This window comes from Mirounga angustirostris, unplaced genomic scaffold, assembly GCF_029215605.1.
Source record: "Mirounga angustirostris isolate CCGP_5_RB_7025 unplaced genomic scaffold, mMirAng1.0.hap1 SCAF_9, whole genome shotgun sequence".
Classification (NCBI taxonomy): domain Eukaryota; kingdom Metazoa; phylum Chordata; class Mammalia; order Carnivora; family Phocidae; genus Mirounga; species Mirounga angustirostris.
In genome coordinates, this window is record NW_026991717.1 from 107,741,034 (window position 1) to 107,755,966 (window position 14,933).

The window sequence follows — 14,933 nt, forward strand, 5'->3', positions numbered from 1 at the left end:
CTTGCATTTTGCTGTGTTTGAAAAGGAAGTAGCATATTATAGCCAGAGCTGGAAGATTGTTTTGTGGCATTTTAACTTTGATGTGGATCAGAAGTCTTCACTGTCTGGTTGAACCAGTCCATAATTTTCATATGCAACTTTTCATATCAAAAAATGTATCATTTTTACCTCTACCCACAAACAGATGCTGTTTTAAACACACACACGCACACGTACACACACACACACACAATTAAATTTAAAACCAATATGAACCACAACATTTCTAACAGGGAAAATAAACTTTTGCTGCCCTCTCCTGCTAAAACAATGAAATACTAAAATACAAAGAGATTTATGAAGCTAAAGCGAAATTCTCAAACCAAAAGCAATGGATGTGTCATTCTCGTTATACCTCGATCAAAAATCAGACAACAACCAGAAAATGTATTGGTAATATTTATATTTGAAAGTTCCCCACTGATACATGAGGTCTGGATTACAACTTATTTACAGTAAGTGATTCCAAAAAAAAAAGCCAAGTCAGGGAAGGGAAGGAAGGAGGGGGTAGGGTGGGAGGGAGGGGAGAAGAAGGGAGGGGAAAAAAGGAGGGTGGGAAGGAGGCAGGGAAGAAAAGGAAACCTATATTCATAGACATCATCAAATGGGATGTTTATTTCCAAGAGCTACTACCGCTGCTGTCGTGCACAAGAAGCAGCACAAATTAACATTCCACTAGATCAAAATTTGCTCAACTTTCTCTCAAGATGCACAATCCTTTTAGATTTTCAAAATTAAATACCGAGAAATATAAAACGCATCGCCAATATGCCTACTACAAAAATCCTTTGTGGGTCATTCCTTAACTTCACTCAGAGAAGCAGCCGAGCCAGAATATAAAAATAAAAATATCGATGTGCAAATAAAACACCACTGATCATGTCTGGTGCCACCTTTTGCTACAGGTGACAACACTTTGTGATAAGGTTGGTTATAGCATCAAAAGAAGAGAATCTCTTCATTTCCTGGGCCAGCTCAGTGCACCTAATTAAAGGGGAAGAACAAAACGAGAGGAAAAAAAACAACAACACAAAAAACTCTTAACACTTAAAAATGCCAGTAACATCCATACATCTTCCCTTTCCCACCCCACCCCGATCCCCACAAAAAAATAAAAAAGCTTTTAAAGCTCTAAATATACTTTTTTTTTTCTTTCCATAGTGTGATTGAGCCTAGGGCTATACATTTAAGTATAGCAGGTGCAATTACAAGCAATTCCTGGCTCTGCACCCTGGACTGCCCCACGCATAGAAGGAGGTACAAAATAAATTAAACCCTTCCATTTAGGCAAGCAAGCCCAAGATGAAGGAGCAATAACCCTGCTTGTGAGTATCCAGCGGCATCGAGGGTATTATTTATTTCTTACTTTTTTTATTTTTCATTTTATTTTATAAAAAACAGATGTCAGGGAGAGCAAAATATAATAAAATTTAAAGAACAAAAACGAGACACTGATGGGAAACAACTGGGGACACTTGCACAATGAGAAAAGGAATGCATGCTTGATTCAAAGTATGAGATGGGTCAATTCACTCACATGGTTGTTCTGGGCCCACAACCCAGGCCCCAGCATCATTCTAAACCACAGGGTTTGGTTTAGTTTGGTTTGGTTCTTCCAAAGACACTCTTTATCCTACCCCTGAAACCAATATGGTAGGGATGAGGTTGGAGTGATCATCACTCACTAACTACAATATTTGCTATTTAAAAAATATATTTATATATAGTTCTGGAAATTAGGAAGCGAACAAAATATAACACGAAGATGCATTTGTCACAATGAACTCAAGTTGCAGCAACAGCAGAAATGGGGGAGAGGACAGAGAGAGAGAGAGAGAGAGGGCTGCTGTAAACGCAGCAAGTACAGCCTTAACTATGTCACATAGTGCAACAGTCAGATTACCTCAGTTACTCTGCGTCACCGGACACAACATGACAGATGTCACATTGTCACTTTCGGTTAAAAAAGGAAAGACAGTGTTTCTTCTCAGAAGTTGCCCTATACATTTTAGACATATATTTGCAATTGCTTCTGTAAATATGTCTAAAGTTTGGCTTTGTTCTTCTCAGTTTGGAATGATCAACATACAGAATTAACATCAAGGGTATCTGTGCAGTCCTCACCGTAACTCGGAGCGCAGGGAAAGGCGCAAAACGGGGTCCTCGTCTTTCTCATTTCAAATGACTGCATTTCATTTTAATGGGCAGAGATCGTTCATAAACCTGCGATTTTAATGTCTTCTATCTAAAAAGATGAATTGATGGCAAACGTAAGTTTATACTGTCCAAAACAAATGCAGTGCAGAGTCAAAGCTAACAGGCTCAAAGCAAAAGGGCTAAAGGAGATGATTTGTTACAAATTTATTTTTTGTCTTTAGTGTTTGAACTTGCACCTTTGCTCCAGCACTTTTAAAGTAAGTGGTTTCATTTTGGCAGCCTCCGCTGGCTTTACATTGAATCCCCATTAATGTTCTTGAAAAAAAAAAATCTCTTCATTCCATTAAACCATGTTGTGTTGGGTGTTGCATATGACTCTTTTACTGCTGTTTCTTTTTCAGAATTAACATAGCCAAGTTTTGTTTCTGTTTTACAAAGTTACTGAGATGACAATATCCAACTGTGACCTGATAATCCTGAAACACTTAGTAGGGGAGAAAGGTCAGCGGCTTTTTTTTTTCCTTTTTCTTGGAAACAATAAAACTGCATATTCTACTTTATATTTAAGTGGAAGGAAGAGAATATACAAGTCCATATTGATACTATATTTCTATTAAAAGCAACGACAGTTCATATGTTCATGTTTGCTACCATCACAATTCAGTACATGAACACAGAATCAGCTCTGTGCCATGAATATTGCTGGAGGGGATGGTTTAGGATTATCAACTCACTGCTGCCACATCCATAACAAGCAAAAGCATCCTGAAAATAAGTTCCAAAACACGTATCTTGCAGTACATAATAATGCAACCGCATCAAGTAAGTACATACTGGACACAAATTTCATCGGCATTTTATCTCCCGAAGATGTAAGATTCCTCTTTTAAATACAAAGCAGAGAGCCAATAAGATATACCTATAATACAGCCCTAAATTTTGTTTTGTTTTTCATTTTTTTCTTAAACAATTTGGTCACAATGCACCTTTGATATAAAAGCATTTTTAAACTTTATTATTAATACTCAGGACATTAGGGATTTCCAGATTCTTTTCAGTAGCATTTGTAGAACCACTTTTGGTAACAAATACAGTAGTTAGGAATATGCATCCAATTCAGAATGCATAGTAATGTTTATCCTGAATCCTTTCTGGCTAAAAACAGGGCTGGCGCTGTGATGAGATACAGAACGAGAATCTACAAAAAACACTGTAATATGTTTGTTTTTTCCCAGAGGTTACATCCTCTTTTGCTGGAATACTTTATAAATACATATTAAAAAGTAAGGCAACAACTCCAAACAGTCCAAGCTGTTTGCTCAACTCTCTTCCCAATTAGATTCGCAATCCTGGCGATCAATTTCATGGTTGTACTGTTTAGTGTTTGTCTTTCTTATTACAAAATGGTCCAAAAGGATGTTTTCTGACATTTCTCCAACATCTCTGGTATGTGTGTTCAATGATGTATGCAACTAATACTGGTCAGCTACTGAAGCCTCTGATGTCCCAGTGCCTGTTTTCAAAGGATTCAAGACATTGATTTGGATTCGCCATAAACTGATGGAGGAATCCAAAATTCCCTTCCCTACTATGTTTATCACCGCTTCTCTTTTACTCCTAATTTTAAAACTAAAGGAGTACCAGGGCTACCTGGTTACTGGAAAGATGTTCACTCCAGTCAGCAAAACTTTTATCAGGGGCCTGTACAATTCCTGGCCCCATTCCACATGGACATTCAACTCATGAAGATGTGCAAAAGGAAAAGATGTTAAGTTACAGTCAAGTTATCCAGAGGAGGATGTTATACAAACTTATAAGGAAATGACAGTCTTTTTTTTTTTTTCTTCCGTTACTATAAATACATTTAACAGCTTAGCAGAAAGACAAGCTAAATTTAAGATTGTTCACATTTGAAAATTGTTTCATACTCTCTGCTAAGGATAAATAAGGAACTCCTGATAACAGAATTTCAACACGGCCATTTCATCAACAGATCTTTGAAGACTGCTTTTTGCTTTTTAAAGAGGGTTAGAACAATGATTATGTTTGCAAAGTTCTGAGAAGTCCATCTACTGTCCAAACTTTGGATTGAAGTCCTTATTTTTTTTTTCCTTTACTTAGAGACAGGTATATACAGTGCTGTTGTAATAATGAAACAGATGTGGAATCTACTGCAAAGTTGCACAATACAGAAAACTGCTGCTCCATCTTCTACTACATAAATGTGTGACCCCACAGGTTAGTGACGCTGCTGTAATTATTTCTGTTAAGTTGGAATTATGCCGTCACGTCTAAGCCCCCTCTTTAATTCCAGATCCTCCAGTTTTTTCCACAGTTCTTCACGCTCTTTTTCTTTCTTTTTCTCACTGCGGGTAGAAAACGGAATATAAGGTAAACAACTAGGAAAGTCTGAAAAGACTATCTAACAATAACTGCCCCTTTGACATACTTCTCCCCCCATGCAGGTTTTACAAGTAGTCTTTGGAAAGTTTGGCATTAAGCTTGTGGGTGTTTTCTCTTTTCAGTTCTTCTCTTGTTTTTTTTTTCCCCCTTGATATGTACATGCACGGAAAAGTAGCATTAATGTACTAAGCAAGAGATGACAAGCCTATTTTAATATTTCACATTAATATTCCTTTATACTTAGCTTAATAATGAAAGTTAACTTCAAAACAAAAATGGGGATCATTTCCATGTATCGATTATCCTAAAGACCCAAAGATACATTAAGTGATTTTTACGTGGGCTCTAGTTAAAATTTAATTTTCCCTTTGCCTCCACAAATAGTTTCTCAAAAGGAAATGCTAGAGATTATACTAATGCAGACAAAGTAGTAGGTCAAGAAAATGTACTTCCCCTTTAGTATTATCTATTTCCCCTACACTAAGTATATTAAACTCTTTAGCAGAATCTTGTTCTTACTAGTATTAATAACCCACAAAATCTAAGTTATTAACTTATTTTATATCTATATATACAACCAAATTAAATGTGTTTTTTTGTGTGATTTCAGTTTTAATGATCTGGAAAGAACTTTGTTGACATGATTATGAATCAAATTTTTAATGTTCCAAGCCTTCAAAATTCGGCTCAGTATCAGGCTGACTAGTAATTTCCAGATTTTCAGATTTCGCTGTTTGGTAAATTTGACTATAAAACTGGGTGTCCAAAATGGGGTTAACAAATTTTATTTGTCAAGGACATTTTAGATCACCATATTTTTATAAGGATGTTAATTTTTTTTTTAATTAATTGGTTTTTTTTTTTTTTAAGATTTTATTTATTTATTTATTTGAGAGAGAATGAGAGGCAGAGAGCATGAGAGGGAGGAGCGTCAGAGGGAGAAGCAGACTCCCTGCCGAGCAGAGAGCCTGATGCGGGACTCGATCCCGGGACTTCAGGATCATGACCTGAGCCGAAGGCAGTCGCTTAACCAACTGAGCCACCCAGGTGCCCCAAGGATGTTAATTTTAACATCAACCAGGTATAGAAAGTATAAAATAGAGGAATATATGACTATACTGTAAATTAAGTCAATTCCCATTTATTAAAAATAATCCACTGCTGCCCCTAGCTTTCTCATACTGCGATGAACCAGTAAACAACAGACTCAGATAATATTTGTGAATCCATAAATTCAGGTAATTCCTGAAAATGGGGGTTCTGCCATCTCAGGCATGGGGAATATGGTCTTTATGCTACTTCACCCAGCAAGGATTTAACTTCAGTTACAATACAATGTTTACTCAGGGAAATGCACATAGGTTAAGTGAAACTTGTATTTAATTCCAATGCCTCATATTTTTTAATATCACCAATTTTTTAAAAAAATTATTCGATACCTATACCAACACAAATTAATTCATCCCTCCTCCCGAAAAATATCTCTAGAAATACCTAATTTTATATTCTCATTCCACTAGTCTTGAGAAAATATTTAATTATGCAATATATTAATTAATATTATCATGTCATAATTAATATTTTGGCAATTTAGGCCTTGTATACTGGAACTAGTTTCAGCTATCTCGAATACAATTGGCACAATACGAATTTTAAAGGGCATAACAATTTTTGAAATGGTTATCTACTGGGTAATTCTGACCCTGAAAAATTGTATTTACAGAGCAATAGGGACAAAATTAGATGATCCTCCAGTCATTATGAATTCCAGATTCTTAACTGTAAGCTGTCTGGTAAATTAATCATTTTTGGTTTCTCAGTAAAAGTATAGGAATAATATTAGGTCTAAATAAACGTTATCATAGAACACTGATAACCTTTTCATTTGGACGAAAAAGAAGGTGGTAAGCAAAGGCTTAGAAACTTTCTTCAACTAAAACACAGGTTAAACACATGTTAGGTTCATACTGCCCCAATCTGAAGTTTAAATTAAGTGCTGACATCATTAAAACACTCCTCATCTTGCTACTGAAGCATTTCGTTCACATCTCTGATCAAGAATTTTATGGCATTCAATACAATTTATTGAATTGTGGGGCTTTTCTTCCACATGAACTTTATGCTGAGTTATTATACATCTTTTATACTGACAACTTTGTCTTCAAAAATTCTAAATATTTCTGAAATAGTTACTACTGTCCCATTCTTTCCTCCTTTTCTCTCTCCCTATAGGTGGGAATTTTAAAGCTTTAACCACACTGTCATGGCTGTCATGCTAGGGATAGGGATACTGTCAATTCTCTTCCAATTTCAATTTCACATAGCACGAATGTTGGCATATGTATCTAACAGTGCTAGCTATTTATTCCACTCACCATTTTCAGATTTGTATAAAAATTTGATCTGCACTGAAACACTTCAATTTGGTGCCATCCAGAAGTGAACTCCTCCAGGTAGCTCTTCTCTAACAGCACCAAATAGATCTCTCTTTTCTCTTTTCCTAGTCCCACATCCAGGGAGAAGCCAATGTTTCCATCTATTCAGCACAATCTTCCATTACTCATTTGACAAAATACTACCCTTACTTTAAAAAAATCCTTCTCTCATTAAGAAAGTCCGCTCACGATAAGTCACTCTAATACACCAGATCTTTGGAATCAACTTTGCTGTGTCTATTCTTGGACCCCTTGGTCAATAGGTATCTTTTCCAAGAATTTGGTCTATTTAGCTTAAATGATAAATGATCAGAAAACAGTTTTACTACCTAAATTCAATAAATATTAATTAATTTAATTCAATTTGACTATTTTAGAAATAAGGTCTTCATTTCTCTTAATGGGATTCTACAGATTTTTATTTAATCCTGATTCACGTAGGATAACAATCATGGGTTTTCAGTTGCTATAAAAAGAAAGGACAACACACTCTATAATGGTATGCCACAGTATGAGAATGTGCCCTTTATTTCCTCTACTTAAATAACATTTTTAAAGACTTGAAGTTTAACACAAGGAGGGTTACAAATGTAATGATTTACAACAACTGTAAATACTTAAATTAAAAGTTCTTTAAATTACAAGTATGGCACAACATATCCCATAACTGATATTTACTCCAATATTATATAAAATATCCCAGCCTCTTCTGTCTATAGTTGCCATATTCCATAATTAAATTGCTCTTCAATATAACCACATCCTGGTAATTTCTATAAAAAATCACTGTGATAGTCCTTTACCCCACCACCAAATCTTCCCCTCATTGTTCTTTTTATCAGTAAAATTCAAGTAACCCATGCAAAATCAAGCAAAGCAAAGAAGCAAGGGAACCACAGATAGCTTTGTTCAGGAGGTTCAGCAAGGTCTTGGGTATGAACACTCGTACACATCCCCGGGATCTTCTAAAATGCATGGTTTTATAATACTGAAAGCTGACATTTGCTTCTGGATCCAAGCCAAACCAGAAGCCCAACTACTGACAAGCTCTCTAGACCTTCCTTAAGTTCACCAAGTATCTCAATCCCATGGTCTGAATATTTGTGTCCCGTCCCGCCCAAAAATCTTACGTTGAGATCCTCACCCTCATGGGTGAAGGGCTCAGTAGCTGCACCTTTGGGAGATGATTAGGTCATAAGGCTGGGGCCCTCAAGAATGGCATTAGTGACCGTAAGAGATCCTACAGAGATTCCCTGTCCTTTTCTATTGTGTGAGGACACAGTGAGAAGGTGACGGCTAGGAATCAGAAATAGGTTCCTTATCCAACCATGCTGGCGCCACGACCTTAGCTTTCCTGCCTCCAGAACTCAAGAGATATAAATTTCTGTCGGTTATAAGCTACCCATAGCTTGGTGGTATTTTGTTTTTAGCAGCCCAAATGGACCAAGACAACATCTTTTGGAAAGTTGGACATGTTGAACGAGAAATAACAAAGTTCAAAAATCATGTAAATGAAATCAAGAAAGACTTTACTAAGCCATAAGCGTTTATGTAAAAAGAGCTCAACTGGTTTTAACTACTTTTTGGTCTCAAACATTTTAAGATTTGTATAATACCAGACTTTTCACGTCCATGTTCTTTTCACTGTCCTTTAAATCCCAATGAACTTGTGTTCTAGAACAGTTAAGTAAGTTCGGGGCCAAAGAGCTCAACAAAAATGGTGCCTCATCTCTCCTGCTGCTGGAGTGAAGTACACAAGATCTGCCCAATTTCAGTTCAAATAAGTTCAGAATGGGAGTGAACCCAGATGGCAAACTACCCAACAGACCCCTTCAAGGGGTCTGAAATATGAGTTACATGCCAGGCCCTTAACCCTGAGGCAAAAGAGAAACATTATTGAAGGGAAGGAGGAAAGCAGCCTTTCTTAAAATGATACTTTGTTACCTAGTGGCATGCTATTAAAGACACAGCTAACGAGCATGCAAAAATGAACATATAAATAAATAAAACTGTGCTGCTTATGATTTCGGGTGCAATTAGGCAACTGCAGTAAAGAGCAAGGAAAGAACTCAACAGTTTTTATGCACAGCTGACAAAAAAGCTTTAAAAAGTTACCGCTGACGATCTGACTTGTATGTGGCTGTCAGCTCATCAAACATGGTGCTGTTCATTTCCATAAACGCCTTCAACACGTTGTACACCAGCGCCACGATAGCCCTGGAAGCGCAGAGACAAGAGAACGTGTTGGTTAGTCTTACGTGATGGGAGCTGCGTGGAGAGAGCGAGAGCACAACCTGTGTCTGGATGAGTTCTTTGTATTGCTGAATCTCCAGCCCTTCTTAGTTAAAACTAGAAAGGACCTACAGTTCATTTCCACATCAAGAGAGTTCCATTCTTTACTCTTCTGGGCAAGATATCTTTCTGAGGGGTTGGGAGGATTAGAAAAAGAAAAATCTAATTTTGCCCTTCTAATTATTGGTAACCAGCATAGACTTGCTGTGGGCACTCGTTAACTTCATTTAATAAAAAGACAAGTCTAGGGGCGCCTGGGTGGCTCAGATGGTTAAGCATCTGACTTCGGCTCAGGTCATGATCCCAGGGTCCTGGGATCGAGCCCCACATGGGGCTCCTGGCTCAGCGAGGAGCCTGCTTCTCCCTCTCCCTGCTCATGCTTTTTTTCTCTCTCTCTAGCTCTGTGTCTCAAATGAATAAATAAAATCTTTAAAAAAAAAAAAAAAAAAAGACAAGTATAAAAATAAAGCCACTTCACCCTAAAAAGGAGCACCTGTGCTAGGACTAACCTTAGAGACTTGAATTTGCACAGAATGTTTTATTTATTTATTTATTTATTTATTTATTGGGGGGGGGAGAGAGGTGGGGGGGGGGGGGCAAAGGGAGAGAATCTTAAGCAGGCTCTACGCCCAGCACGAAAACTGATGCTGGGCTCGATCTCACAACTCTGAGATCATGACCCGAGCCAAAGTCAAGAGTTGGATGCTTACCGGACTAAGCCACCCAGGCGCCCCCAGAATTTTATTTTTAAAGTGATAATATACATAATTCATCAAAATCAAAAGCTGTTCTCATGGAAACAAATAATATGTATATTATTTATATTCAAAGATATGATACCACACCCCTGTAAGTTGGGTAGTTTAATATGAGTTAAGTTTCTAGTTGTGATTTGTTTCAGTCCATTCACTCCTGCTAAGTCTCCTTGCTGACCCAACACATACTCTGGTAAGGTGACTGGCAAGCTACTGACGGCTGCTATTAGCTGTGGAACAGCTAAATGGCCAAAATGGCAGCACATCTTTATCAAGAGGAAGAATAAGCTCTTGACAATATGAGGACTGTGCCCATGACAGGCTTGGTATCTTCAGACTAGACTCTAAATAGCATTGCCCTTTGCAAAAATGTACATTACCACTGTTTTGCAACAGATCTGCTACCAATACTGCTGAAGAAGGCATTGGTAAGTTAGGCCACAGGTTAAACAAACCATGGGTTTAATGTTTCCAAAACATAAGTGTACTTGCTGTGTCGCTTCTGCCCTGTGCCCATTAAAAGGAAAACTTCAGCTCTCTTCTGCTGAAGTGAATGACCTTCTCATGTACAATGGGCAGGGATGGAGAAGGGCCACTTACAGCACATTGAGGCGTGACAGACACTCGCCAGAACCACTCTCTAGGTCCTCAAGAGACTACCGGCATGATGAGACTTCACTATTCCTCAGTTCTTTATTTTTACAAGTTTTAGTAACAAAATTTGGCAATTTGAAAAATGAGAAATGTGGTATTTTACAGCTGTATGCAAACTTCAAAATACATACTATGAATAGACTTAATTACATCTACTAATATCTAATACCACACTAAATTTTCTTTCTATTCCACAGAGAAACATGTTAAAGCCATTCAAATGCAGAATGCTTTAACTTTCATAGGACTAGATGTTAAACATCTCCTTTCAAGATTTTAAACTTGTTTTTTCCTAGAGAACATGAACAATGACTGAGTTGGTTTTTAAGAAATGGATCATGCTAAAATGCAAATCAATTCAAACACTTTCTGCTTTATGACTTCTTGGTGTTTCCTTATCTTTCACTGGTGAAGGTTCATGTGGGCTGTACTCTCCTTTTAAACCCCATCTTCCAGCATCCTCCCCAAAAGACCGGGTACTTTAGCCCTCCCAAAATCACAGGTTTCAGAATCTGACAGGTGATTTTTACATTTGGGGGCCTTTTAATGTGAAGAAGAGACCCACACTACCAAAGGGCCTCCCTCATCCCAACCACCTGCTGAATTCCTGTAGACTCAGTTTGAGCATCACCACCTCGTCAATATCCGTAAACCCCTCCTCTCGCTCCAGAGCATCCCCAAAATAGTTCTGCTACATTCACAGACAAATCAGGAACCCCTCAAGTAAGCGATATTTTAATATAACAGCATTTTAAAAAACACTGTTTTGTAAAATATCTGTTTATTTGTGAGTCTCCGTAATCCGGTCAGTAAATTTCTAAAAGACGGGCATTGTCATGTACCTGTCTTCACCAACAGGCACAGCATCCGACACATAGCAAGCATTCAAGACATTTTATTAAGCAAAAGAGAAGAAGGGAGGGAGGGAGGGAAGGAGAAGTGAGGGAGAGAAGAGGGGAGAGGGGAGAAACTGAAAACCTACGGATTCCAATGTTCTTTTGAAATCCTATAAAGACTGGAAAACATGATGGGAAGGATGACATTAGAGTTTTCTTCTATCAAACTCATGATGTATTCATTATTCCAATAATACAGTGCCCTTTCTGCCACCTTTGGAAAAAAAAAAATAAAATATTAAGAGAGAGAAAAAGATAAAACAAATTAAAATCTCTCCAAACAAAAATACTTTAAGACTATTTTTATATCATTCAATCAAATGTGAAATTAAATATTAATCACACTTTACATTTTTATGGATTTAAATTTCAGAAAGTTCCAAAGTGGTTCATCAATTTGGGGAAGGAAAAAAGTTTTCCTGCCTATTTCTTTATGTTTTCCTTTAATGCTGCCCATTTCATCAGATTCCACATTTTCCCCACCCAGCCCCCAAACTCCAAACACCTCTCTCAGATGCACACTGCTGTCCCTGTATCTTTAACCCTCTTCTGGCTCACTTCTTTCATCCCAAACACTTCAACCTAACCGGAGGGCCCAGCACACAGCTGGTATTCGGGCAACAGCTGCTGAGAAAAACCCAGCTGCTCATCTCTGCAGAACACTCCCATTTGCTGAGCACGTCCTCTGGCCAGCCGCTGGGCCTACTGCAGAGAGAATGTGCCGTCCTTACCGCCATCCGGGACTAGGTACCATTGGGTTCACTGGACAGATGAAGACACTGAGGCTCAGAGAGACTAATACCCTCACAAGGTCACATTGCTAGTAAATGGTGAAAGCTGGGACTCAAGTCTAGTGACCAGACTCTTTCCAAAGTTTATTTCCGGTCCCTCCCTTGTTGAACTGGGTAAGCTGGGAGGGAGTCACTCAGTTTCTGGACTTAGAGACACCGACTGTACACACACTTGCTTGCTATCTCTGATCCCTTTTTCTCTGACCACCGTGCTATCCAACTGACTCTATGAATTCAAAGGAAGGCCTCAAAAAAATAACCTAAACAATCTAAAAAGTAATCAAACCAAAAATCTCAAAAAAGCTAAAATATCTTAAAAGGGTAGTGTTTAGAAGGGAAAAAGAAAAAAGAGTGGCTTCTTTCATCCATCCAGATTAAGAAATTACATTCTAATTTAATAAATTAAACTTAAATTTAATAATTTAATTTAATGACATGGTACAAGATGTACCCACCAACAGACTCTGAGAAATTAAGCCTTTCCATATTACATTATTCAACTTGCTTCAAAAAAAAAAAAAAAATCCTGGGACTCATGAGGCACTAGACCCTGAGAGTACAAAGCAAACAATCATTATTGAATGTTTACTCTATTCAGGCACTGTGCTAAGTGTTTCACATATATATTACCTCATGTAATCCTCACAACCAACACACAGCATCTGTACCATTATTTCCATTTTGCAAATGAGGAAAATGAGGCCAGAGTAGGTAAGTCATTGCCTCGAGGCCCCATGATTAGAAAGTGGCAGACTCCAAAGTCACTGCTTTTAACTTCTCTACTCTGTTATCCCTTTGGAGCTTGTGTGCCTGTGGGGAAAGGGACATCTATGAGCCTATCTGAGGTAAACCGTGACAGATGGAGAAACAAAGCGCCGGAGGAAAGAGCGGCATGGACGATCTGGATGACCTGGGGGAGAGGAGGAGCTGCGGGAAGGTAACACATGAGGGCAGCACCGAAGCCGGCTTTGAAGGATGAAGCAAAGGAGGAAAAGGCACCCAGGCGGAGGGAATGACAGGAAAGGGGGACAGAGGTGCCCCCATGGGCCGGAAACCATGCAGCACGTGGTACGGCCGAGGCAGGTAGAGCCCAAAGAAAAAGAGGGACAAGCGGAGGAATGGGGGTGACGTTCTGAAACTTACAACGGAAAGGAGGAAGTTTTAAAGAGACCCCAGGAGGATGCTGGTAAAGGAGGAGAAATCTAGGATTTTCCTACATGCAATTAGGAGTCTAATGTTTACTTGCTACTTAACGCCAACAAGTATTTTAATCAATGTATCTGTTGCTATGCAAAATCACTTACAGAGAGTAAGTCAGTATCCAGCAAAGCCCCTTAAAGAGGAAAGGCGCTGCTTATGCAAAGTAAAAATGAGCATGTCTAACACTAGGAGAGAATCATTACTTTCCTGGGACCCACCATCCCCTTGCACATTGGCATGGTCTGTTTGGCGCCCTCTGAACCCGATGCCACACCGGGGGGGGCGGGGGGGCAAAGAGTGAAAGGTGTGTGGCTACACAGAGTGGCACTTGAAAAATGTTTGCTGGATGCACCAATGAACACTTAATAAATGAATAACGAAGAACCTCTTTACTGTCCTTTCTTTTGTTCTAAATTTTACTTCTGTCAAGTAATTTTAAATTCTCTTTTCTTTCTGCTATGGACTAAATTGTCCCCGCAAATTCCTATGTTGAAGTCCTAACCGACAGTGTGAGTGTATTTGGAGATAGGACTTTAAGGAGGTAAAATTAAGGTTAAATGAAGTCATAAGGGCGGGGTCCTAATCCAATAGGCCTGGTGGTCTCAAAAGGAGGAAGAGAGAGATCTCCTTTTCTTTCCTCACCCATACACCAAGGAAGGCCATGTGAGGACACAGGGAGAAGGCAGCCAGCCATCTGCAAGCCAGAGGGGGAGCTCTCACCAGAAGATGACCAGGCTGGCACTCTGGTCTCAGACTTCCAGCCTCCAGGATTGTGAGAAATAAATTTCTGTGGTTTAAGCCACATGGCCTGTGGTGTTTTGTTATAGAAGCCTGCTGTGATCTGAATGCTTGTGTCCCCACAAAATTCCTATGTTGAGATCCTAATCTCCAAAGATGATGGCATTAGGAGGGGGGCCTTTGGAAGGTACTGAAGTCATAAGCATGGAGCCCTCATGAATGGGATTAGTGCTTATAAAATAGGTTCCAAGGAGATCATTAGCCCTTCTGCCAAGTGAGGATACAAGAAACCCACAGCTCAGAAGAGAGGCCTCACTCAACTGTGCTGGCACCCTTATCTCAAACTTCCAGCCTCCAGAAACAAGAGAAATAAATTTCTGCTGTTTATAAGCCACCCAGTCTGTGGTATCTTGTTATAGCGGCCTGAATGGACAGCCGTAACTGACCAGACACTTTGTCTCCTTTCTGAGCTTCTGAGCATCATTTAAGCCTCCCTGGTGATCTTAAAAGAGATTTCTGAAAGAAGACAGAGAGAGAGAGATCCCTGCTCCCTGCTTTCCACAATGTCAAACC

At 38.8% G+C, this 14,933-nt stretch overlaps 1 protein-coding gene across 5 annotated transcripts in view; it reads right to left on the reverse strand.

The window, feature by feature from the left end:
- Positions 1-425: 425 nt before the first annotated feature.
- PPP2R5E (protein phosphatase 2 regulatory subunit B'epsilon) overlaps positions 426-14,933 on the reverse strand; it is a 148,524-nt gene continuing 134,016 nt past the window's right edge. For 2 of the 5 annotated variants that reach the window (XM_064571152.1, XM_064571150.1), the window contains exons 12-15: positions 11,718-11,845; positions 9,150-9,251; positions 6,975-7,135; positions 426-4,562 (exon numbers count right to left, since the gene is read on the reverse strand). In XM_064571152.1, coding sequence (XP_064427222.1) covers positions 7,018-7,135; positions 9,150-9,251; positions 11,718-11,845 — 348 coding nt within the window. In that variant the 3' untranslated portion in view covers positions 426-4,562; positions 6,975-7,017. Of the gene's footprint in view, positions 4,563-6,974; positions 7,136-9,145; positions 9,252-11,717; positions 11,846-14,933 lie in introns of those variants that run through there. The other 3 variants (XM_054513746.2, XM_045901002.3, XM_064571153.1) reach the window with 3 other exon arrangements.